Source organism: Bos grunniens, chromosome X, assembly GCF_055505025.1.
Source record: "Bos grunniens cultivar Pamir isolate PY7600 chromosome X, Bosgru_T2T1.0, whole genome shotgun sequence".
NCBI lineage: Eukaryota > Metazoa > Chordata > Mammalia > Artiodactyla > Bovidae > Bos > Bos grunniens.
In genome coordinates, this window is record NC_141194.1 from 14,761,926 (window position 1) to 14,782,771 (window position 20,846).

The window sequence follows — 20,846 nt, forward strand, 5'->3', positions numbered from 1 at the left end:
TGCTGAGTCTTAGTTGTGGCATTCAGAATCTTTGATCTTCATTGTGGCACGTGGGATCTTTAGCGGAAGCATGCAAACTCTTGGCTGCGGCATGTGGGATCTATTAGTTCTGACTAATTAGATTCCCAGGGATCTAATAGTTCCCTGACCAGGGATTGAACCCAGGCCCCCTGCATTGGGAACACATAGACTTAGCTATTGGACCACCAGGGAAGTCCCTCACCAAGCTCCATATTATGTTCCTTCTTCTCTGTGTGGCCTTCACCCTGACTAGACCAGTGGGAGCCATTTGTTGGTCCTATTGGTGGCCTGTGGGGCTAAGGGCAGTGATGAGCCTCAGCTTCATAGAACCAGAGGTAAATGGTTCAACACCTCCCACACCCCTCTGAGCTTCATAAAGAAATGAGAAGATGGATGTCACTGTGATATGTGTTTGGAAAAATAAAAAATTATATATCCAAACTATCACTAATGTGTATTTATTCTAGAGGAATACCTTTGAATTTGTACCCTAAGACTCCTCATACTTTATTTCTCATGAGTAGAGAAATAATGATCTTTAATAAAAAAGGTATGAAAAATGACTGACCTTTGGGACTCTGCTGCATCACACTCTGTAAAATAAGTCTGAAACAAAAGAAAAAATGTATTAATGTTAGTTTGATAATTGAAAATATCAGGCAAGATGACCCAGGATTTATCACAGCATCACAGAATCTTAGAATGACAACAACTCCTAGGAATGATCTAATTCTCATTCCTACCAGATTAATGACATGATCAAAGCTATTCAGGCTCTACTTGGATACCTCTAGTGTCAGGAAACTCTCTACCACACAAGGGAGCACATTCTCCTGAAGCCCCGGTTTTAAGAAACTTGGTTTTACTTAAAGGAAAATCTATCCCTGTGTAACATCCATCCATTGAGCCTAGTTTTGATTTTTGGAGCAATATAACTTGCCCATTCATTCTTTTACACAGCAGATTTGGGGGTAATTTGAAGACCTATCTCCTCAGGAATACAGAACTCCAGGCTCTCCCCCAAATAATAATAATAATTATAAACAAGTACAGGATGTACTATGATTACCTCACTTAAGGTTTCCAGAGTTTTGTTGAGTTCTGATTGTCTGCTAATAAAATGAGAAATTGACATGAAGGCGATCATTGATGATGTTAAGTTCAAAACAAGTTAGAATTTTAGCAATTACATGAAGCATATGGTATTTATTGCTTGCAGTGTTCACTTTGAAGAAATACTGGGTACAGTAAGAGATTCCTATGTGGGTAAAATTAATTAATATGACAAGGGAAACAAACCAGAAAGACGCTGTATTGGTTCCAGCCAATGGCAAGATATAAATTATGGTTAAACAATCTTATTACTTATTAGGCTACTGCAACTCCCAGGCAGCTGCCTCTGACAAAGGGCCAGAGGAAGTGCTGGCCCAAGGCAAAACTTCTGAGACCGGCTAGTCACTCACCCTGGGGGCCCTCTGTCTCTGATTTTTCCTCCTTCTCTCCAACTGACACCCTCCTCCACCCTCCAGCACTCTCCAGCCATGGTCCCCACACTCCACAACCTCAGACCGCCCTGCCACTTTATTTTTTACCCCATAAATGCCCCAAGTTGCTGGCCTTTGGAGAGGTAGATCTGAGACTTGTTCTCCTCGTGTGGCTACGTTAGGAAAAAGCCCTCTCTTTGCTCCAAGTCTTGGCTTCTCAGTTTTTTAGCTTGTTGCACAGTGGGCAAAACGAAATCTGGTTTAGTGAAGATCTTACATAATTCAGTAGCATCAAAGAGAACATCCTCATGGGGATATTAGTTGATAACAGGTTACTATGGTTAGTTTGTGAAGAACTCAAGGACCAATTCTTCATACCCCTGGGTCTGTCTCTATCCTATTCTTCGTTTCCAAAAGTAAAGATAGCTCAACAAGTATCTTTCCAGAGTTGATGTCTTAGGTTTTAAATCAAACTGCAAGATTACTCACTTCAATTCCCTTAGAGACAGGATTCCAGTTACCGTGCCATTAGCCATAACTTGATTCTGTTAGAAGCACAACATCGTTAAGAATATAGCAATCACTGTTTTGTTTTATAACACTTTCTAACAAGAAGTTGTTCTTTAGTTTTGTTGGGCACCTAAAGACCTACACCCCAAAGACTGTGATTCCTAACTACATGGAATATTGTCTAGCAAAAGAGTGAATACATATTGGCTGAGTCAGTCTTTGTTTTTATGTTTTCTTTAAAAAATATTCTGAATCAGCAAGTCTGACGTGCTAATTTCTACCTTTTGTTATTTCAAGAATTCCCCCCAAAAGAACACTATTAAAGCTCTCTGTGTGAATGTAAAAAGGGATACTTGGTAACAACCATCACTGCATTTCTAGCACCTAGCTCATTGCCTGGCACATAGTAGGTGCTCAGGAAATATTCATGGAATTAACAAACCATATTTGGCTGGGATCTTCTGAACCAATCTGGGCTTCTGAACCAGGTGGTTCAGATGGTAATGAATCTTCCTGCAGTGTAGGAGACACAGGTTCGATCCCTGGGTGGGGAAGATCTCTTGGAGAGGAAATGGCAGTCCACTCCAGTATTCTTGCCTGAGAAGTTCCATGGACAGAGGATCCTGGGGGGCTACCCTTCATGGGATCCCACAGAGTCAGACAGGACTGAGTGACTAATACTTTCACTTTTCACTTTCTGAACCAATCTAGGTTATGGGAAGGCTGATACTACTTGTCTGAGTCCCAGATGGGAGTGAACAGGATCAGATTGAGACTATTTTTAGAATCAAGGTATTTCCTATTGCTAGGAGTTTCTAATATAATTTAAAATTCTGACTGGCAATAGAACTATATCATATAAACACTCATATTCAGCAGCAAACCCAGTGAAAACTAAAACATAATTTTTAACAAAACTCCATGATTATGAAATCAAGCTCTCTTGACAAAGCTAGTGTTTCAACAACACATACTTTATTTAAATTTGGTCATAAAAATAAATATGCAAAATATTATAAATAATTTGAACCTTAAATCTTTGAATATCTGAGAATTCAATTTTTAAATTGCAATTAAAAAATCTTTAAAACCTACCTGGGTAATATTGCTTTCTTCGTCATATTGAAACATGATCTCACCTCTAAAAAAGGCTAAAAATAAAATTTCAAAAAGAAATCTGAGACTTGCATCCTTAAGAGTTTGAGGATTAATATGACACAGGAAAAGATCATCATATTACTTTATAACGAAGTCTTTGTTATTCACATTTACTCTCTTTTCTCTCAGAAAGTTATTCAATGATTATCAATCAGTACAATTTTCAGAAAATATCAACTCTACATTTTATGTGGCAATGCAGAAAAAGAAAAAGCTTATCTGCTTGTCAAGAAATTTTATCCCTACCTGTTTCTCATCAAGACTGTTTTCTGTCAAGATGTTAACTAGGGGAACTGTGGCTCTAATGCTGAAAATCTTTTTAAGCTGTTATAGTTGCAGTTATAGGAGACAGGGAAGGGAGAGAAAAAGTATTTCTCAGCAGTTAAGCTACCTTATGGAAGTCTATTTATTCCTTGCCATTTGCAGTTTTTGTTGTTGTTTTAAAATGCAGTTACCAAATGCACTGTCTTTCCTAGGAACACAGTTGAGATTTTGCTTTGAAACCTGAATAGAATGCAGAGCAAATCCTTTCTTCAGTTGAACAACTTGTGACTTTCATCCCAGAAAAGCCAGAAAACTCTGTTTTGGAAACACCTGCTTTGAGAAATACTGAACTCAATTTCAGAACTCAAAGCATTTCCTGCAGGGTATACTCGGAGGGGCTTTGGCTCCATGTGGAAACTAATAAAACAGAGACTCCTTAACAGAAGTACACTGTGTGCACTTCATAATCTAGAGACAAAAAACTGGCCTCCTGAGCAGAAAGGCAGGGATATCGTATAAACTAGAGCAGGGCTCAACCAACTTTTCTGTAAGAGATCAGAAAATAAATATTTGAAGTTTTTGTGGGCTATATGTTCTCTGTTGAAACTATACAACTTTGTGGTTATAGTGTAAGAGCAGCCATAGTCAGTATATAAATGAATGGCATGGCTGGGTTCCAACGAAACTTTATTTACAAAAACATGTGACAGGCTATTATTTGAACTATGTGCAGTAGTTTGCCAACTCCTGAGCTAGAGGGTGGAAGGCCTCCCAATCTCATCTTTCATTGCACTCCAAAATACAACTGATTCCCATAGCCAAGGACCCAGCAGTCCACTTCCACTTAAAATGGCTGACAATGCCATTAGACCAGCGAACATGATTTACCTTTTCCAGCCACCTTTCTACTGAGAACCCCAAATTCTGCATATTGATACTGAAATTTAAATTAATACACTACATAATTATTAAAAGCAAAGATAATCAGTTGCTGTTGTTTAGTTGCTCAGTTGTGTCTGACTTTTGTGACCCCCATGGACTGCAGCCCACCAGACTCCTCTGTCCACGGGATTTCCCAGGCAAGAATACTGGAGCAAGTTGCCATTTCCTTCTTCAGGGGATCTTCCTGACCCAGGGATCAAACTCACATCTCCTGCATTGGCAGGCTGATTCTTCACCACTGAGCCACCAGGGAAGCCCAAAGGTAATTTATAAATGCATAGAACTGCTTGTCCATTTTTGCTAAAATCTTAGCTTTTAAAAACTTATTTAGCAACTGTATGTGTGCTGACACACAATTTTTCTCCCTTGCCTCTCCATTCTCCAAGTTCATCCTTCGGTCTCATTGAGCACATGTTCAGTTTCATGAATGTGCTGGGCATACAATGGTAGCAGAGCAGCCAGGAAGCCACTACCTTTTGACCCTCAGCCTGACTCTACCTGGTCAGATCCCAGTTTTCTCACCAGCCTCCATTTCCCTTAATAAATCCAGATTGGAATCTGTAAGAAGTGAAGGTTTCTGGCAGGATATTGTGGAATTTCTGGTGCCAAAAGAGTTGCTCCCCTGAAAAGGTTGTTTTCACCAGACACTAAAACAAATGGTCAATTCAGTAGCTTAACTGGGGAAAACATTATTCCAACTAGCTTCCCGGCATCTGTTATTCAAGATGACCAGGATTTTTTTTTTTTTACTAAATGTTCAACTTTGAAACAGTTATCAAACATCATGTAGACATAACATTAAGCTAGACATTAGTCACCAGTCCAAAACATAAATGAAGCATGAAAATAATGAAATTATGGAGTATCCAGTGAAGAGAGGGGTACGAGGGGCGGGAGGTGAGGAGAGAAGAGAGTTACACAATATATGGAAGTGAAATGTATCCAAAACGTTCTTTTTTCTTTAATCAAAGTCAGCTAATACTTTCCTGCTATATTCAACTTGGAGAATACTACTAGCAGAAAGCTCACGTAAGTAAACTTTACATTCACACAAATAGAAAGTGTTTGTGGAACATTTTTTCAATGGAAAGTTTGCTTGTTTTCTCAACTATCCAACCTTAACGTATGTTACTTGAAATTGTTTCCTATGTTTTTCAAACAAAGTATTAAACTGTTAAAAGGAACAGAATAAAATGAAAGTATTCCCATAATTATTGGCTTTTTTATATCATTGGAGCCACACTAAAACTTTTAACATTATAAAATACTCTGTTACCTTCCTCTTCTCTCTTCCCGTGATCCAGTTCTGACCTGTCACACCATGTTTTTCTGTTTTTCACATCTGCTTTCATTGATTTTAATAAGGAAGGGAGGCCAGAGAGCCAAACCAACGTGAGAAAAGTGGTTGCTTCACTCCTTCTGGCCCATGGCAGAAGGGAAAATATTCCCATTTCAAAAATAGCATGTTCTCAAGAGGTTTCCATTTTAATTTTTAAAAACAGTGGACAGTCTTAGTGATGGCAAAATACACTATGGGCACTCCTGCAATTAGCGTCCAATTAAATGAGGTGTATGTGAGATTTTCAACATTCTAGTAAAGCAGTTTGTTTTATTTTTAGCAAAAGACAACATCCTGTTTCTAAGTTATAATACTGAAGGTCCTATAGAAAAGCTTGAGGACTTTATATACAAGAAATGGCTTTCAATAATTAAATCCATTATTAATTATGTTCATGAATTAACTCTAAGGATATTAGCTATGGTGAAAAATATTTGCTGCAGAGTTTCATGTTCTCATATTAAAGGAGTTAACCCATTATCTCACTTTCAATCATATCTAAAATTTGCTTTGGTTTTCATTTGAGACTCTGGGTAGCCAGGTGTGATGAAAAGAGATAAATCAGAGGGTCCCACATCATATACTTAACAGCTGGAAAACAAACCGTTTCTCTGTGGAGCTAATTTATTTGGCCATGTGTAATGTACACAAGAACTAACCTGAGTTATTGCAAATAGATGACAAATTGCAGATATTTCTCTGGGGTTTGACACCTGCAAAGAAAACACAACCCAGCGGGTTAAACATGTTAACACCTGCACTTAAATACAACATTAAGAGAATTCACAAATTCAGGCATTGAACATGTACCCAAAATACTATATGTTGGATATAACTGGCTATGATTAATTCCACAAAAACTAAAGGAATGAGTTTTCATTTCTTAGTAGTTAAGCTATGGAAGTGGACTCACACCATTCTTTAGTGTGTCAGTATCCGATCCCCTACTCCTCCCGAAAATTTCTTTGTCCCATTCCCAATTAATCCCTTTTCTGCCCAATAAAGAAGGAACAGCATGAATACAACTGAGTATAGAGACTTTAAATGAAGTAGCCCTTCCTTACTCATAGATCCTCTTTCCTTTCCTGAGAGTCCATGAACACTCTAATGCTGGTCTTAGCTCCTTATGTAAACATATGTATGAAATAACATCAATGTGTGATATCTTTTCACAGGGGCAAAACCTGTAAAAGTCAAAAAATATTGGCTGAACATCTCCCACCTTCTATAGGCTTTGGGAGGTTCCAGATACAGACCCTGCCCTCAAGGAGCTTACAATCTAGTGAGGGATACTGGCCAGTAAATAAAAAGCGATAAGTTCAGCTGCTCAGTCGTGTTTGCCTCTTTGCAACCCCATGGACTGCAGCACACCAGGCCTCCCTGTCCATCACCAATTCTTGGAGCTTGCTCAAACTCATGTCCATCAAGTCAGTGATGCCATCCAACCATCTCATCCTCTGTTGTCCCCTTCTCCTCCCGCCTTCAATCTTTCCCAGCATCAGGGTCTTTTCCAGTGAGTCAGTTCTTCGCATCAGGGGGCCAAAGTACTGAAGTTTCAGTTTCAGCATCAGTCTTTCCAATGAATATTCAGGACTGATTTCCTTTAGGACAGACTGGTTTGATCTCCTTGCAGTTCAAGGGACTCTCAAGAGTCTTCTCCAATACCACAGTTCAAAAACATCAATTATTTGGAGCTCAGCTTTCTTTATAGTCCAACTCTCACATCCATGCATGACTTCCGGAAAAAACATAGCTTTGACTAGATGGACCTTTGTTGGCAAAGTAATGTCTTTGCTTTTTAGGTTGCTGTCTAGGTTGGTCATAGCTTTTCTTCCAATGAGCAAGTGTCTTTTAATTTCATGGCTGCAGTCACCATCTGCAGTGATTTTGGAGCCCAAGAAAATGAAGTCTGCCACTGTTTCCATTGTTTCCCCATCTATTTGCCATGAAGTGAATGGACCGGATGCCATGATCTGAGTTTTCTGAATGTTAAGTTTTAAGCCAGCTTTTTCACTCTCCTCTTTCTCTTTCATCAAGAGGCTCTTTAGTTCTTCACTTCATAAGGGTGGTGTCATCTGCATATCTGAGGCTATTGATATTTCTCCTGGCAATCTCGATTCCAGCTTGTGCTTCATCCAGCATGGCATTTCACATGATGTTATAAAAAGTTATAGTGAAGGCAAAATGGAGTGATGGCCAGTATAACAGATGACATAGGCATACAAAGGAGGCAGAGATGAGTAGGAGGAGAAATAAGCCATGTTAGAACAAAAAACTTCACAAATATTAACCTAAGAAATACCTTCTCCTTTGGTGAAAAGAGAGGTACATCTTTTCTTTGATTTCAAAAGAGCTCAAAATTTACTCCACTGAGAATCTTTCCTTCATTAATTTCACCCTTTTGGCGAATTATCAAAAATCTATAACAAAAGTGAGGGACAAATGTTGATTGTGTATTAGCAGACTGCTGAGGGGAAAAGGTTGTCATATTAAGAAATATTTTGCTGTCCTTGTTAGGTCTGGTTTGGTCAAAATTATGTATGCAATGTCTGGTTGCTATTTTATTTCTACTGCACTTTATGAGTGCTTAATTCTTTCCCAAGAGAACTAGTTTGGATATAAACTAAAATTATATTTTGAGTTAGTACATGTGATGTGGTTCCTGCCAGAATGATTTAGTTGACATTTGGTGTGTAGGCATCATGTTTCAGCTAAGGGTTTTGATTCTGTGAGCAAACAATTTAGATGGTGAAAGGTACCTGACATGTAGATTTCTATACTGGTCCAGCAATGTTACCCACACCAAAATAGAAAGATTTCATTTAAAATATACTTACTTATGGATATAACTCATTGAAAACATATACTATGCAAATACTATAGAATATACGGGTGGTGGGTTGTAATGGTTTATATGTTCTTTACAACCATTGGTCTATTGCTCACTAAGCTTTTCATTCTATCATCTCTCCTGTTTCTCTAAATTTTTAGTAGTACCTTCATTTCCAGTGATATATGTCTTCTGCTGTTCATGCATACTGAGAATTTTCTTTCCAATTGCTAGGGCTGTTATCCATAATTTCCCCCAAGGATATGGCCACAGGTCAGCATTTAAATCATGAGTGAGAAAACTTTGGCTGTAATGGGTTAAATAGTAAATATTTGGGGCTTTGTGTGTCTAAAATATTTTTTGTCTCTGTTGCAGCTACTTTACTATTCATTGTGGCAGGAAAGTAGCCATAGACAATGTATATAAACAAATGCACATGGTGGTGTTCCAATAAAACTGTATTTACATGCATACATGGTGGGTCATATTTGGCCCACAGGCCATAGTTTGCCAAACCCTGCTTTGGATCAATTGGAAGCCTTTGTTAAGCAAATCATGAATCCTTAATCTTATAATAGGTACTTAAAAGTACATCCCTTTTTGGATTTAAATAATTTCTGAGGTTCACTCCTCTAAGAATCTTTCCCTCATAAACTGCATACCACTGATAATCATTAGCAGCAGTCCTCCTATCTCCAATGCCTTTTAACCATGTCAGAAACACTTGTGTAATCATTGCCTTTATTCGCTCATATGTTCATATAGTTATGTTTGTTTCTCTTGTCTTTCCCCATAGACTAGGAGATTCTAGAGAGTGGGAATTGTGTCTAATTATTATTATATAATAATAACTTTTATTCCCTGGTGGCTCAGACAGTAAAGAATCCTCCTGCAATGCGGGAGACCTGGGTTCGATCCCTGGGTTGGGAAGGTCCCCTGGAGGAGGGCATGGCAACCCACTCCAGTATTCTTGCTTGGAGAATTCCATGGACAGAGGAGCCTGGCGGGCTACAGTCTATGGGGTCGCAAAGAGTTGGACACAACTGAGCAGCTAAGCACAGCACACAACACAGTACATTATTATATAACTCCAAACACTTAGTACAATTTAAGGTACCCAGTGCATAAACATCTATTCATTATGTACAGATTTCATTTTTAAAAGACAGGAAAAAGGTAAAAGAAAATATAAACACCCACCACTATTTATTTAACTTTAGGTATAAAAAAAGAAAGTCTACATATTGATAATAAGTCATACCTGATGCATTGAAGGTTTTTACTATAGTGATTTTAGTTTTTTCTGCAAAGAAGCAATTTAAACATTAGAGCAGAATTGTTACTTATTTTTTAAAAACAATTTACCATGAGTATCATTTCAGTGAACTATTAAGAAAATCATACTGTTGACACCTTCAAGACACTATTGGTCATCTCAGCAGCAGGATGAATGAGCTTTACGTACTCAGATCATTGGCAGAGGGTGGGTCTGGATTTGGACTGCTGTTTCCCCAGTTGGATCACATCTGTTACACACCCCACTGCTTGCATAATTCTACCACAGTTTCCATGTGCTGCTGCTAGACAAATTAATGTGGATTTACACATCAGATATGCAGAATTAAGTCATTATAAGGATCTTCATGTGATAGATTTTAAAGAGAGGGCAATTCAGAATGAACATTAATGTAAACAGTAAACACAAGATCGAAAATATTGCTATAATACTCTAATATCATGAAGTATCCCGCTATTTTCTTAAGACATTAATATAATAATAATGTAATATTACTGCAGATAAAATTATCCTCAGAGAAGTAGAGAATATCCAACTACAGTCAAACAATAAGCTCATAGCAGAACCAGGAGAGAACTGTTCAAAGTCTTGATTCACAGGCAAATATTAACATACTCTGAGGAAGCAAACCTTAGAAATACCCTCCCAACACACTCTGGGGACAGAGCCCACGGCTTGGTTTCCAGTGAAGAGAGAATCAGGCTCATAATTCCTTACTGTAAGGATGATGTAAGAGACTGTGTTCAGGGCACAGATTTGCTAAGAAGGTCTGTCTCCTAGGGTTAGTGGCAAGTTCTGAAGAAAACATCAAGGTCAGATCTTGGAGGAGCACTTAATGATGATGGCATTCTGAGTTTCAGAAATCTCATTTCTATATATTATTGACGAGTTTCTGTTTCAGTATGTGAAAGAGCCATGGGCAATGATTGGTGGTAATCATAAAGGCTGACAGCCTTTTGCATTAAGAATCCTTTAAATATATGGTTTGTTCCAATACATTGCTTTCCAGAGTAAATAAAACACAACTGTGAAATGAACTCCTGGTTCTAGTGAAAAAAGAAAGTGCTTTTAGGGAAGAAAGTTCTTTAGCCTTACAAATAAAAAATGCAAAATGGAACCTATGGAATTGAGAGGAAGATATAATAATATGATATAGTCTCAGCTCTGGGCAAAGGTACAGTTACAAAGACATTCTCATCCATTGCTGGAAGGAATGTTGTTGGGTACAACTTTTCTAGAAGGTAATTGCGTAGTAGGTGTCAAGGGCCTTAAAATATTCATAATGCTGATCTAAATAAGTCTAATCCTTGAAGAGCATTCTACAGAAATTAGGGAGGAATGCAAAGATATTGGCACAAGGATGTTCACTGCAACAATTTCTTTCTTTTTTTCCCCAAGGTTTTTATGATTTTATTTTTTAATATAAATTTATTTTAATTTGAAAAGTAAAAACAAATTTAATGTTCATATACAGTACAAGATGGAATATTATTAAGTCACTAATAGTTACGGATGCTGAATGAACAGGGGCTCTGTGACAATCTAGAAGGGTGAAGGGGAGAGGGAGATGGGAGGGAGGTTCAAGAGGGAGGGGAAATGGGTGTACCTATGGCTGATGCTTGTTGATGTTTGACAGAAAACCACAAAATTCTATAAAGCAATTATCCTTCAATTAAAAAAGTAAATGAAGTGGCAAAAATAAATAAATAAAATCCACTGAAGCAAAAAAGTAGTAATGGATGCTGGAAAATACTTATAGCTTAGTATGAAGTCAAAAGGGCAAGATATAAAAATTTATGTAAACTATGACAATTTTGTTATACACATATACATACTATATATATATATGATAGTGAATGGAAATATACCAAATTATTATCAGTAATAGTCTTAGGAAAGTAATATTAAAAATGATTATAATTTTCCTCTTTGCATTTTTCTATATTCCTCATTTTTATGAGTTAAGATGAATTACTACTATAATCAGAAAAATAATAAATGTTATTTTAAATAGAATGCTATTGCTGTAAGAGTTTGGAAGCTCAGAAGTGTGGTGACACCAGAACTATACAGTTTGAGCTCAAAGTAAAATGAGTAATAAGTCAACAGTTGGAGTCATAGGAAATGGGCAAGGAGATAACTTTTACTAACCCAGAGGAACACAGTGAGAAACTCAAGAAGCCACAGAAGACAAGTTATTATATTCAGAAATAATTTGACATTACCTGTTTTGTTCAAAGTAGATAACACGCTTGAAGTAGCATCTGAAACAAAATAATAAAAATTAGCACAATTTATTGGCATGATTAACAAATACATGCATCTTCATAGGTTCCTTAAACATTTCACTTTCCCTCAAATCCTGGAGAAGTTAAGAGAGTTTTGCAAAAGCCAATTGGCACTAGCAAATGTATTTGCTGCCCACCCCCTTACCAGACTATCACTCCCCAACTCCCACAGACAATGCCTGAGAAGCATTCATTTAAAAATGTGTTTCCTGAACACATGTTATGTGCCTAAAACACAGCAACACTCCTATAATTATTAGACTTAAATAAACTCATTCATGTTGCTTAATATTTTGTCCCTTTTTTTCTCTATCATAATGAAAGTCCCTAAGGGATACAGTTAGTATCCCTTCTACAGTTAGTACTAACTTTAATACATAGCCCTATAGATGCTTAATGCATTTGTACCGAATGGTATCCTCTTATAAAGCAATCTTTAAGGAATTCTAATTTAAATTCGGAGATCTTGAACATGGTATTTAACCAACTTTTAAGGTAATCTCATTTTGATCTTGTTTTACTTAAAATTTACCCTATTGGTATTTCTTTAAATGAAAATCCTTCTAGAATTTATTATTCTGGATGAAACTTTAAGGGGAAAAAAAAGGTATGTATTATATTATCACACTTTTAAAAAACCCCACATAAATGGGATCTAAAAACTACTGCCAAAGTGATTTTAAAGATGTTCTTTCACTGTAAAAAAGTAATTGCACATAAAAATGATAATGTCTGGCCCTTTCCACTGGACCAAATGTGAATTTAAGACAGTTTTGATCAGCATGCATTGCATCTCTAATTGTTTAGCTCCTTAACCACCAACCACATGGTGAGATTTCATTTTAACTAAGAGATTGTGAAAAGTGTTGGGTTTTGACTTCAGTAAGATGGAAGCTGTCTACCCACAGAGGAAGGGAACAGAGTGTGCCGCCTTGCCCACCTCCCTCGAATACAGCCCAATTCTTTGCTCTTTTCCTGAAGCCAGAGTGTTGTTGTTGGTTGTTTTTTTTTTTTTTGGTATTTGATACTATTTAAAAATTGATAAAATCTTCTGTAAAAGGCTGTCTTTGAACACTCTGTGCCTCTAAATCCAGGCTGAATCATATTAAAGTCACTGGATGTGCTTTTCCCATTTAAACAATCTGTCCTGTACAGTGTGTTGGCATGGTTCCGGAAAGTAAGGAAGGCTCTCAAAATGTGATCGATAGTTCTTTCCTTTCAGAGAATAGGGAGTGGCAGACACTGTTCTTCCACGATAAACCAGAAAATCTAGGTTGCTCTCCAGGGTTGAGAGTCTGGGGGATTTTTTGTGTTCGTGTTTGTTATTTGAATAAGGAAACTTTCAACATCATTCATTACACATTCATTCATTATATTAAGGGTTCAATTTTTACTTGCTTTAGAAAACTTCTTACCATTTAGGCTTGTAGTTTCAACCTCTTTTATCCCAAAGAAAAAAGACAAGAAAAAGGTATAATTAAATCAAAGCTTAACAAGTTGGGGTAAATATAGGTTAAATTTTTTCAAAATCTTGCCTGGAGTACCATTGGAGTAGGGGACAAAATCAACGGGAGATGATTCAGCTGCAGGAGAAAAAAAATTCCAATAAATACTTTGAAACAAATTTATTTACTGAATTTTAAGGAGTTAGAACTTTTGAGATATAATCACGAAAAGTAGACAACATGCTATCAGACCAATATCTAGTTAAACCTGTAAGTCCCATAATCACTCAGTGAGTATACATTTTATCAGAAAAATCACAAAGAAAGGACCTAGGAGACGAAATAAATATAACTGTTTCATTTCACAGCCAACATGAGACTCATGACTGCAAAGCCTGCTGTGACCTATAGAATATTATGGAAATAAGTTTAGGGACCACAACAAAGTATTTTCAAATTTTTTCAGTCAGACAGTTCTAGACATGTTATACTTTAATAATTTGACACATAGGTTCTACTCTGTTTTATAATCACACCTGGTAACTCTACTCACAGTGAATTTAGGATTTTAAAAAACAACACTGCTATCACTCAATACTGTACTACCTAACACAATTTCCTGGTAAGTTATTTTAAAATACGGCTGCTATTAAGGCAATCAATAATCAGATTGTAAATTTCCTGTGGAATAACTCCACTTACACTAAGAGGTCAGTCTATTGCACATGCTTTGCATGTTTAAATATTAAAAATAGCCAATAATTTGACCTCTCCATATATACAAGACAAATAAACAGTTTACAACTAAAACAAGCTTTGCAGTAGGGAGCCTGATATTCAGCTGGTAAGGACAACATCTGGGTGTGTCAAGGCACTTGGCCGGCCTGTCTGTTTTAGACCATTCATGCATTGGCTGAAACACACACACCCTGTCTGTCCTACATTACTGCTTCCAAATTTTGTCATTTACTACATTTTTTTTTAGTTCTTTCATTTATTTATTTAACTACATTTTTAAAACTTACCAAGTATATTTCTTGAGAAGCAAGGCAATTCTTGAGCAACAACATTCAAAGTGTGAATACAGAATCCTTTATTTTTGGGGCAGAACAATATAATTTGGCCAAAGCTGGCTTTTAATGAATGACTATTCATTTTTCTGAATGGTGACACCACCCAAAGAGGCCTGCAGGCACAGCTGTCTGTCAATCCCTGGATGTGTGCTGGCTCTCCCCCTTGGGCCCCAAGATTGTGCCCAGCATCCATGTACATTTCCAAACCCCAACCTCATTCCATGCAAACAGGGCTTTGCAAAGATATCACTATGATTAAGTCTAAGAAGACTAATGCAGCACAAGAAAAATACAGTGGTTCATTTTATCCTACAAGTGTAACAAAGAAGGAGCAAACTAGCTTAGTAAAAAGAGCTTGGGCTTTGGAGATTTGCCGTCCTGGGTCTGAATCTTTGCCTGATGACTTAATAATAACAATCATTATTACTTGCTGAGGGTTTACTCTGTGCCAGGCACATGTGTTATCTCATTTCATTTTCACAACTTCCCTATGAAGTAAGTACTGTTATTCTCCCCAATTTATAGATGAAGAAACTGATGCACAGTAAGGTGAAGGAACTTGTCCAAAGTCACACAGCTAGCAATGGAGATGGGAGGGTAGTGGCCAAATTCAAACCCAAGTAGTGTGGCTCCAGAGAATGAGCAAGTTTCATCCTGTCTGACCATCAGTTTCCTCATGTAGAACATGAATATAATGATCCCTATACTGTAAGACTGGAAGCAGAATGAGATGTCGGAAGACTCCTAGGCATGTAGTATGTGCATGAGCATTAACAATGATTACTAATTTTATTTAAGTGAATGAATTAATAACAGTAGAAACTCATTTTCATGCAACTAAGGACAGAACATGAGTTGACTCACTCCTTATACAAAAAAAAAAAAAGATTGTTCTGTAACAAAAGATTGTTATATATACGTTGCAGAAAGAGAGAAATACAGGAGGAGGAGTCAGAGAAGCTACCTGCTGCCTCTTGAGGCAAAAGGCTGTGTGAAATTAAATAAGTTACTCAACTGTTACAGGCATCACTGTGTCATTAACTAAGGGATAGTAGTACCACTTTATCCCTGAGGTCCCATTACAGCCAGCAGTCTCAAATGTGGGTTCTGTTCCTGGTTCCTGCCAAGATGGGTCCCAGTTATAAACTTTTTAACTCATTTGCCTTCCCATTCTCATGAGTCCTAAGCCTTTTGAAAGATATTCATTTAGTGTGGTGCTAACGAAGTATATTTAAGAGAACATTCCAACGCTTTATAGGAACATTCAGCATGTTTATGTTCTTGATACTCTTCAGGACACTTATGAACTAGAATACTAAAAAGAACACTGAAGAACATTAGTAGCTACCATGATGAAAATCCACAATTTAGTCTCCAGCTGTTTAACAATGTGGGGGGATAGGTATGCCTGTCCTGTTGTCTTTTGCTATTGATTTCTCAGGTGTAAGTTTAATGACAGAATTGAATTAAGCTTCATGCAAGAAAACAATTCTGCTGGGTCTGACACTGCATGGAGAACTTTATTCCTGAAATGCCCCCAAAGTCATAAAGTAACAATCTTACCAGATGGTGACAGCAAACTGGAATTGTAAGCATGTTCTGTTGAGGGAAAAGGTGATTTAAAGTTAGTTTAGTTTGTAGATAAACAACAAGGACCTACTGTGTAACACAGGGAACAATATTCAATAGGATAACCTATAAAGAATTTGAAAAAGTATATATACATAGCTGAATCACTTTGCTGTATACCTGAAACAAAACATTGACTGTGAATCAACTATACTTCAATGAAAAAAATTTTAAATCAACAAAATTGGTTTAGTTAGTGCATGAATTTGTACATTAACATCTTTAATGGGAGTGAATGTAAAATGAATTACAAATAGCTACCAAAAGAGGGCAGTATGATAATTTACTATTATTTTCAACAGTCTAATCAGTTCTATCAATTCTCCACAAAGACTTATCTCTGGTGAAGCAATTCTTCCAATTTAACTATTGACAGTGCCCTATATATTTGTTATATAATGGTCTAGTACATTTTAAACTAAAAATGATGACTAAGAACTTTGGTTGTTGGCTAATGTTCATTAGAATGTGTAAATGTGTATACCTGCATAAATTAAACTTCCCTTAACTGTATTTCTTTTTATACCTATTAGCACAGACTTTATACCTCTAATTAAACCACTCATTTATTCTGAGTTAACCTAGATCAGACACCTCTGGGTATAAAAACTACAAAAACTACTGTGTTATTTATTTTGAGAGGATGCTCAGATTCCTTAAAAGAAAAGTATTTCTATTTTTTCTCAATGAAAATGAATACACTTACTGGAGAAACTTCAGAAAACACAGATAAACAAAAAGAAGAAAATTAAAACAACCTATAATTTCACCATCCAGAGATAATACATATAAATCTGCGGTGCTAGAGAAGACTCTTGCAAGTCCCTTGGACTGCAAGGAGATCAAACCAGTCAATCCTCAAGGAAATCAACCCTGAATATTCACTGGAAGGACTGATGCTAAAGCTGAAGCGCCAATACTTTGGCCACGTGATGCAAAGAGCTGACTCACAGGAAAAGACCCCGATGCTGGGAAAGATTGAGGGCAGGAGGAGACGGCAGTGACAGAGGATGAGATGGTTGGATGGTATCACTGACTCAGTGGACGTGAGTTTGAGCAAACTCTGGGAGATAGTGAAGGACAGGGAAGCCTGGTGTGCTACAGTTCATGGGGTTGCAAAGAGTCAAATACGACTGAGCAAAAATGTACAATAAGATCATGTCACAAATTTGTATTTGTAACATGATTTTTCTCATAACACTATATCCTAAACATTGTGCTGTATCATTAAACAATTATCTCCAATATAATTTTGTGATGACTGCATTGCATTTCATTGATTGGATGTGCCACTAATTTATATAACAAACATCCTTTTATGGACATTTTAGGGTGTACAATTTGTCATGATTACAAAAATGCTGCAAGAAATCCTCTTGGTAAATTTTTGCATACACACTCAGTTATTTCCTTCAGAAATTCCATGAATTTTGATTGCCAAGATGACCTACAGAAAACAAACCAATTTATACTGCCCTTTGCAGTACATGACTATTACTTTCCCAAACTCTAACCCACATAGGGGGTTATAAATTTTTAAACTGTTTTTAGTTACAAAGGTATGGTTATTTCCATAGTAGTATTTGATACACAATTAAAAAGAAAGAGTAAGTATACTAAAAACTAAAATTGCACAGTGAAGCATACCTGGTAACTTGTGGGAACCTATTTTCCTTAAATGGTGGTAGGGTACTGATTATTTTCTGGGATAAAACCCAGTTCTGCTTGAAAGCACACTGAATGAATGTTCAAGTGGGTAGTGCAGAGTAGTTAGTGCCTTGATTCTCTAATTTAATTGGCACTGCCTCTTCTCAATCTGCCCTTCAATATATCCCTTCATGCTACCTTAATATTCCACCAATCAAATGAGTCTGTTGTGTTAACAAGATTTTGAGAATGCTCCTGGGAGCACTAAGGGGAAATCAGTTATTCACAACTTAGAATGAATCAATTCCAGTTGGCTGAAGTTTTATTATGTAGCAAAGATCTACCATCCTGAGCCATGTTGAAAATTTCTGGGAAGAATCAATATTCAGTATGGGCTACCTGAAAATGACACATTGGTTTAGGCAGGTGAGGTAGAGTGGGGGTGGGAACATGGCACAGACAGGGAACAGCACTGAGTTAAAGTTGAGATCAGGAAAAAGGGATGGAGAGTGATGCTGAAGGACAACACAGGATAATATTGCTTCCTTTTTAATTTTGTCCACTGGCTTACCTGAGTCACCAATGGTTTCTAGCTTCTCCATTGCAAAATCCTTTGATGAGAACTATGTACCTGATGGCACCCCACTCCAGTACTCTTGCCTGGAAAATCCCATGGACAGAGGAGCCTGGTAGGCTGCAGTCCACGTGGTTGTGGAGAGTCGGACACGACTGAGCGACTTCACTTTCATTTTTCACTTTCATGTATTGGAGAAGGAAATGGCAACCCACTCCATTGTTCTTGCCTGGAGAATCCCAGGGACAGGGGAGCCTGGTGTGCTGCCATCTATGGGGTCGCACAGAGTCGGACACGACTGAAGCGACTTAGCAGCAGCAGCAGCACGTACCCACAGGGAAAGGGGCTGATTTGCATTTTACCTCTTTCTTAGATGCTAGAGGAAATGGACAACTCAGGGGTAACAGGAGAGCCAGAGTAGAGAAGGGAACTTTACTGGGCCATCTCTGGGTAGACAAGTTTGGTAGGCATGGACTCACAATCAAGAAAAACCTAATCAAAACATAGATCAAAGGCTAGACCAGCCCAGCCTCCAGGGCTCCCAGCAGAGACCTACATTGATGAATGGAGGGAATCCAGTAAATAAAAGCTAGAGATTTTTAAATTGTTATTGTCCACTTTTTTCCTTTGGCTTTTTTTTCCCCCTTCTAATGGCCCAATTATCAATGACTAACATTTTATTCACTTTTTCTGTCTCTCATTATAATGCTCCACATCACTCCTCCTGGTTCAACATAGAGATGTCCCCATAGGCCTTCCACTTTCCTGAGTATCAGCCTCTGTTTCTCTTGGGCTCTCTCCCAACTCACTTCCCATTTGTTACTAGCAAAGAGGTGGTCGGCATTTCCAGTGAGTCATATATTTGAGTTCCATGCCACTCTTAGGAGACAAAACATTTCCATTGTTAAAAAGATTCACAAGCAAGGAAAGGAAAAACACTTAAATTTTTCAGACTTTCCTTTGGAAACTTACAAAAAGCAAATTTCAAAGCATTATTCATTTATTGAAGTGTTGATTTAAGTCCATAAATAAAATTATTGTGATCTATCTATAAAATCTACTCAATATGACTCCCTAGTGATTTTTTAAAAACAAAGTCCATATATTCCAGTTATGATGAACAGGAGTTTGGCATGGCTAAGGTTTGAATGGAAGTCAAATGGAGGAACTGGCAACTCAAGAAACTGCCCCCGTCCTCTCCTCTGTGGAGTTTCTTTCCCTATGTCACCTCCTTGGCACATTCTTTCAAAGTTATTGCCACCATTTCCTCAAATCCAATCCCACATGGCCAAGTGTAGTCTGAGCACTGCCATGTGAACACCTTACTCTCATTGCCCCTCTAACCCATCTAAGAATTAGTCCCTCATCACCCCACAGCATTTCCATACCTTATCATTCTTGAATTTGATAGACTGCTGGAAATTAACAGGGAATGGACAATTTTGACTCCACGTTGGATCTGTTTGACTGTAACCTTTACTTTTCATTGCTTTTGTTAATATAATCATACATAATGGCCTGCCTCAGGGAACCCTCCTCTTCTTCCTCACTGTTAAAGTTCCTTTGTTCAGCTATCAGGGAGACAATCTGACCCTGCCCACCTGGGAATGGCTTCAGAAAAGAAATTAATATATCCCCTATTTTTCAAGATAAATGGCCTTTTTCCTTCACCTCCCCCAACTCTGTTCTATAAAAGAACCTGGCATCCAGACCCCATAAAATGGTTATTTTGAGACATTAGTCTGCCATCTTCTCAGTCTGCTGTCTTGCCAAATAGTTGTTATTCCTCGCTTCAACACCTGTCTGTAGACTTAGTGGGCTGTTGTGCAGCTAGCAGAGTGAGCTTGACTTAGTAATACCAGCTGAACAATTTAAGCTGGAAACTTTAGTACGTTAGTTTCCTGCTGCTGCTGTAACAAATTATCATGAATTTAGTGGTTTAAGACAATGCAAATTCATTATGTTAGAGTTCTGCAGGTCAGAAGTTCACCTGGTCTGGTCAGTCTTGCCAGACTAAAATCAGGGTGTCAACAGCCTGCATTCCTTTCTAGAGACTGAGGGAAAATATGTGTTCTCCTTATTTGGATAAATAGCAGTGTCTTGCAGTTGGAGCACCGAGGTCCTCATTTTCTTGCTGGCTGTAAGAAACTTCAATTCTAAAAACCACCCACATTTCTTGGCTCATGCTCCACTCCTAAATCTTCAAAGCTAGCTACAGTGGATGGGGTGGGGAAGTCCTTCTCATGTAGCATCCCTCTGAATCACTCTTCTGCCTCTCTCTTCCACTTTTAAGAATGCAAGTGACTAGATTGGGCCCACCCAGGCTATCCAGGATCATCTCTCCA

The 20,846-nt window shown here is 37.7% G+C and overlaps 1 protein-coding gene across 18 annotated transcripts in view; it reads right to left on the minus strand.

The window, feature by feature from the left end:
* The window catches only part of ADGRG2 (adhesion G protein-coupled receptor G2), a 127,335-nt gene that overhangs the window by 28,865 nt on the left and 77,624 nt on the right, over positions 1 to 20,846 (minus strand). For 8 of the 18 annotated variants that reach the window (XM_086388217.1, XM_086388218.1, XM_086388213.1 and 5 more), the window contains 10 exons: positions 16,215 to 16,250; positions 13,669 to 13,716; positions 13,549 to 13,572; positions 12,071 to 12,109; positions 9,810 to 9,851; positions 6,378 to 6,431; positions 3,111 to 3,166; positions 1,995 to 2,050; positions 1,091 to 1,133; positions 590 to 627 (listed from right to left, as the gene is read on the minus strand). In XM_086388217.1, coding sequence (XP_086244343.1) covers positions 590 to 627; positions 1,091 to 1,133; positions 1,995 to 2,050; positions 3,111 to 3,166; positions 6,378 to 6,431; positions 9,810 to 9,851; positions 12,071 to 12,109; positions 13,549 to 13,572; positions 13,669 to 13,716; positions 16,215 to 16,250 — 436 coding nt within the window. The remainder of the gene's footprint in view (positions 1 to 589; positions 628 to 1,090; positions 1,134 to 1,994; positions 2,051 to 3,110; positions 3,167 to 6,377; positions 6,432 to 9,809; positions 9,852 to 12,070; positions 12,110 to 13,548; positions 13,573 to 13,668; positions 13,717 to 16,214; positions 16,251 to 20,846) is intronic. The other 10 variants (XM_086388225.1, XM_086388222.1, XM_086388223.1 and 7 more) reach the window with 3 other exon arrangements.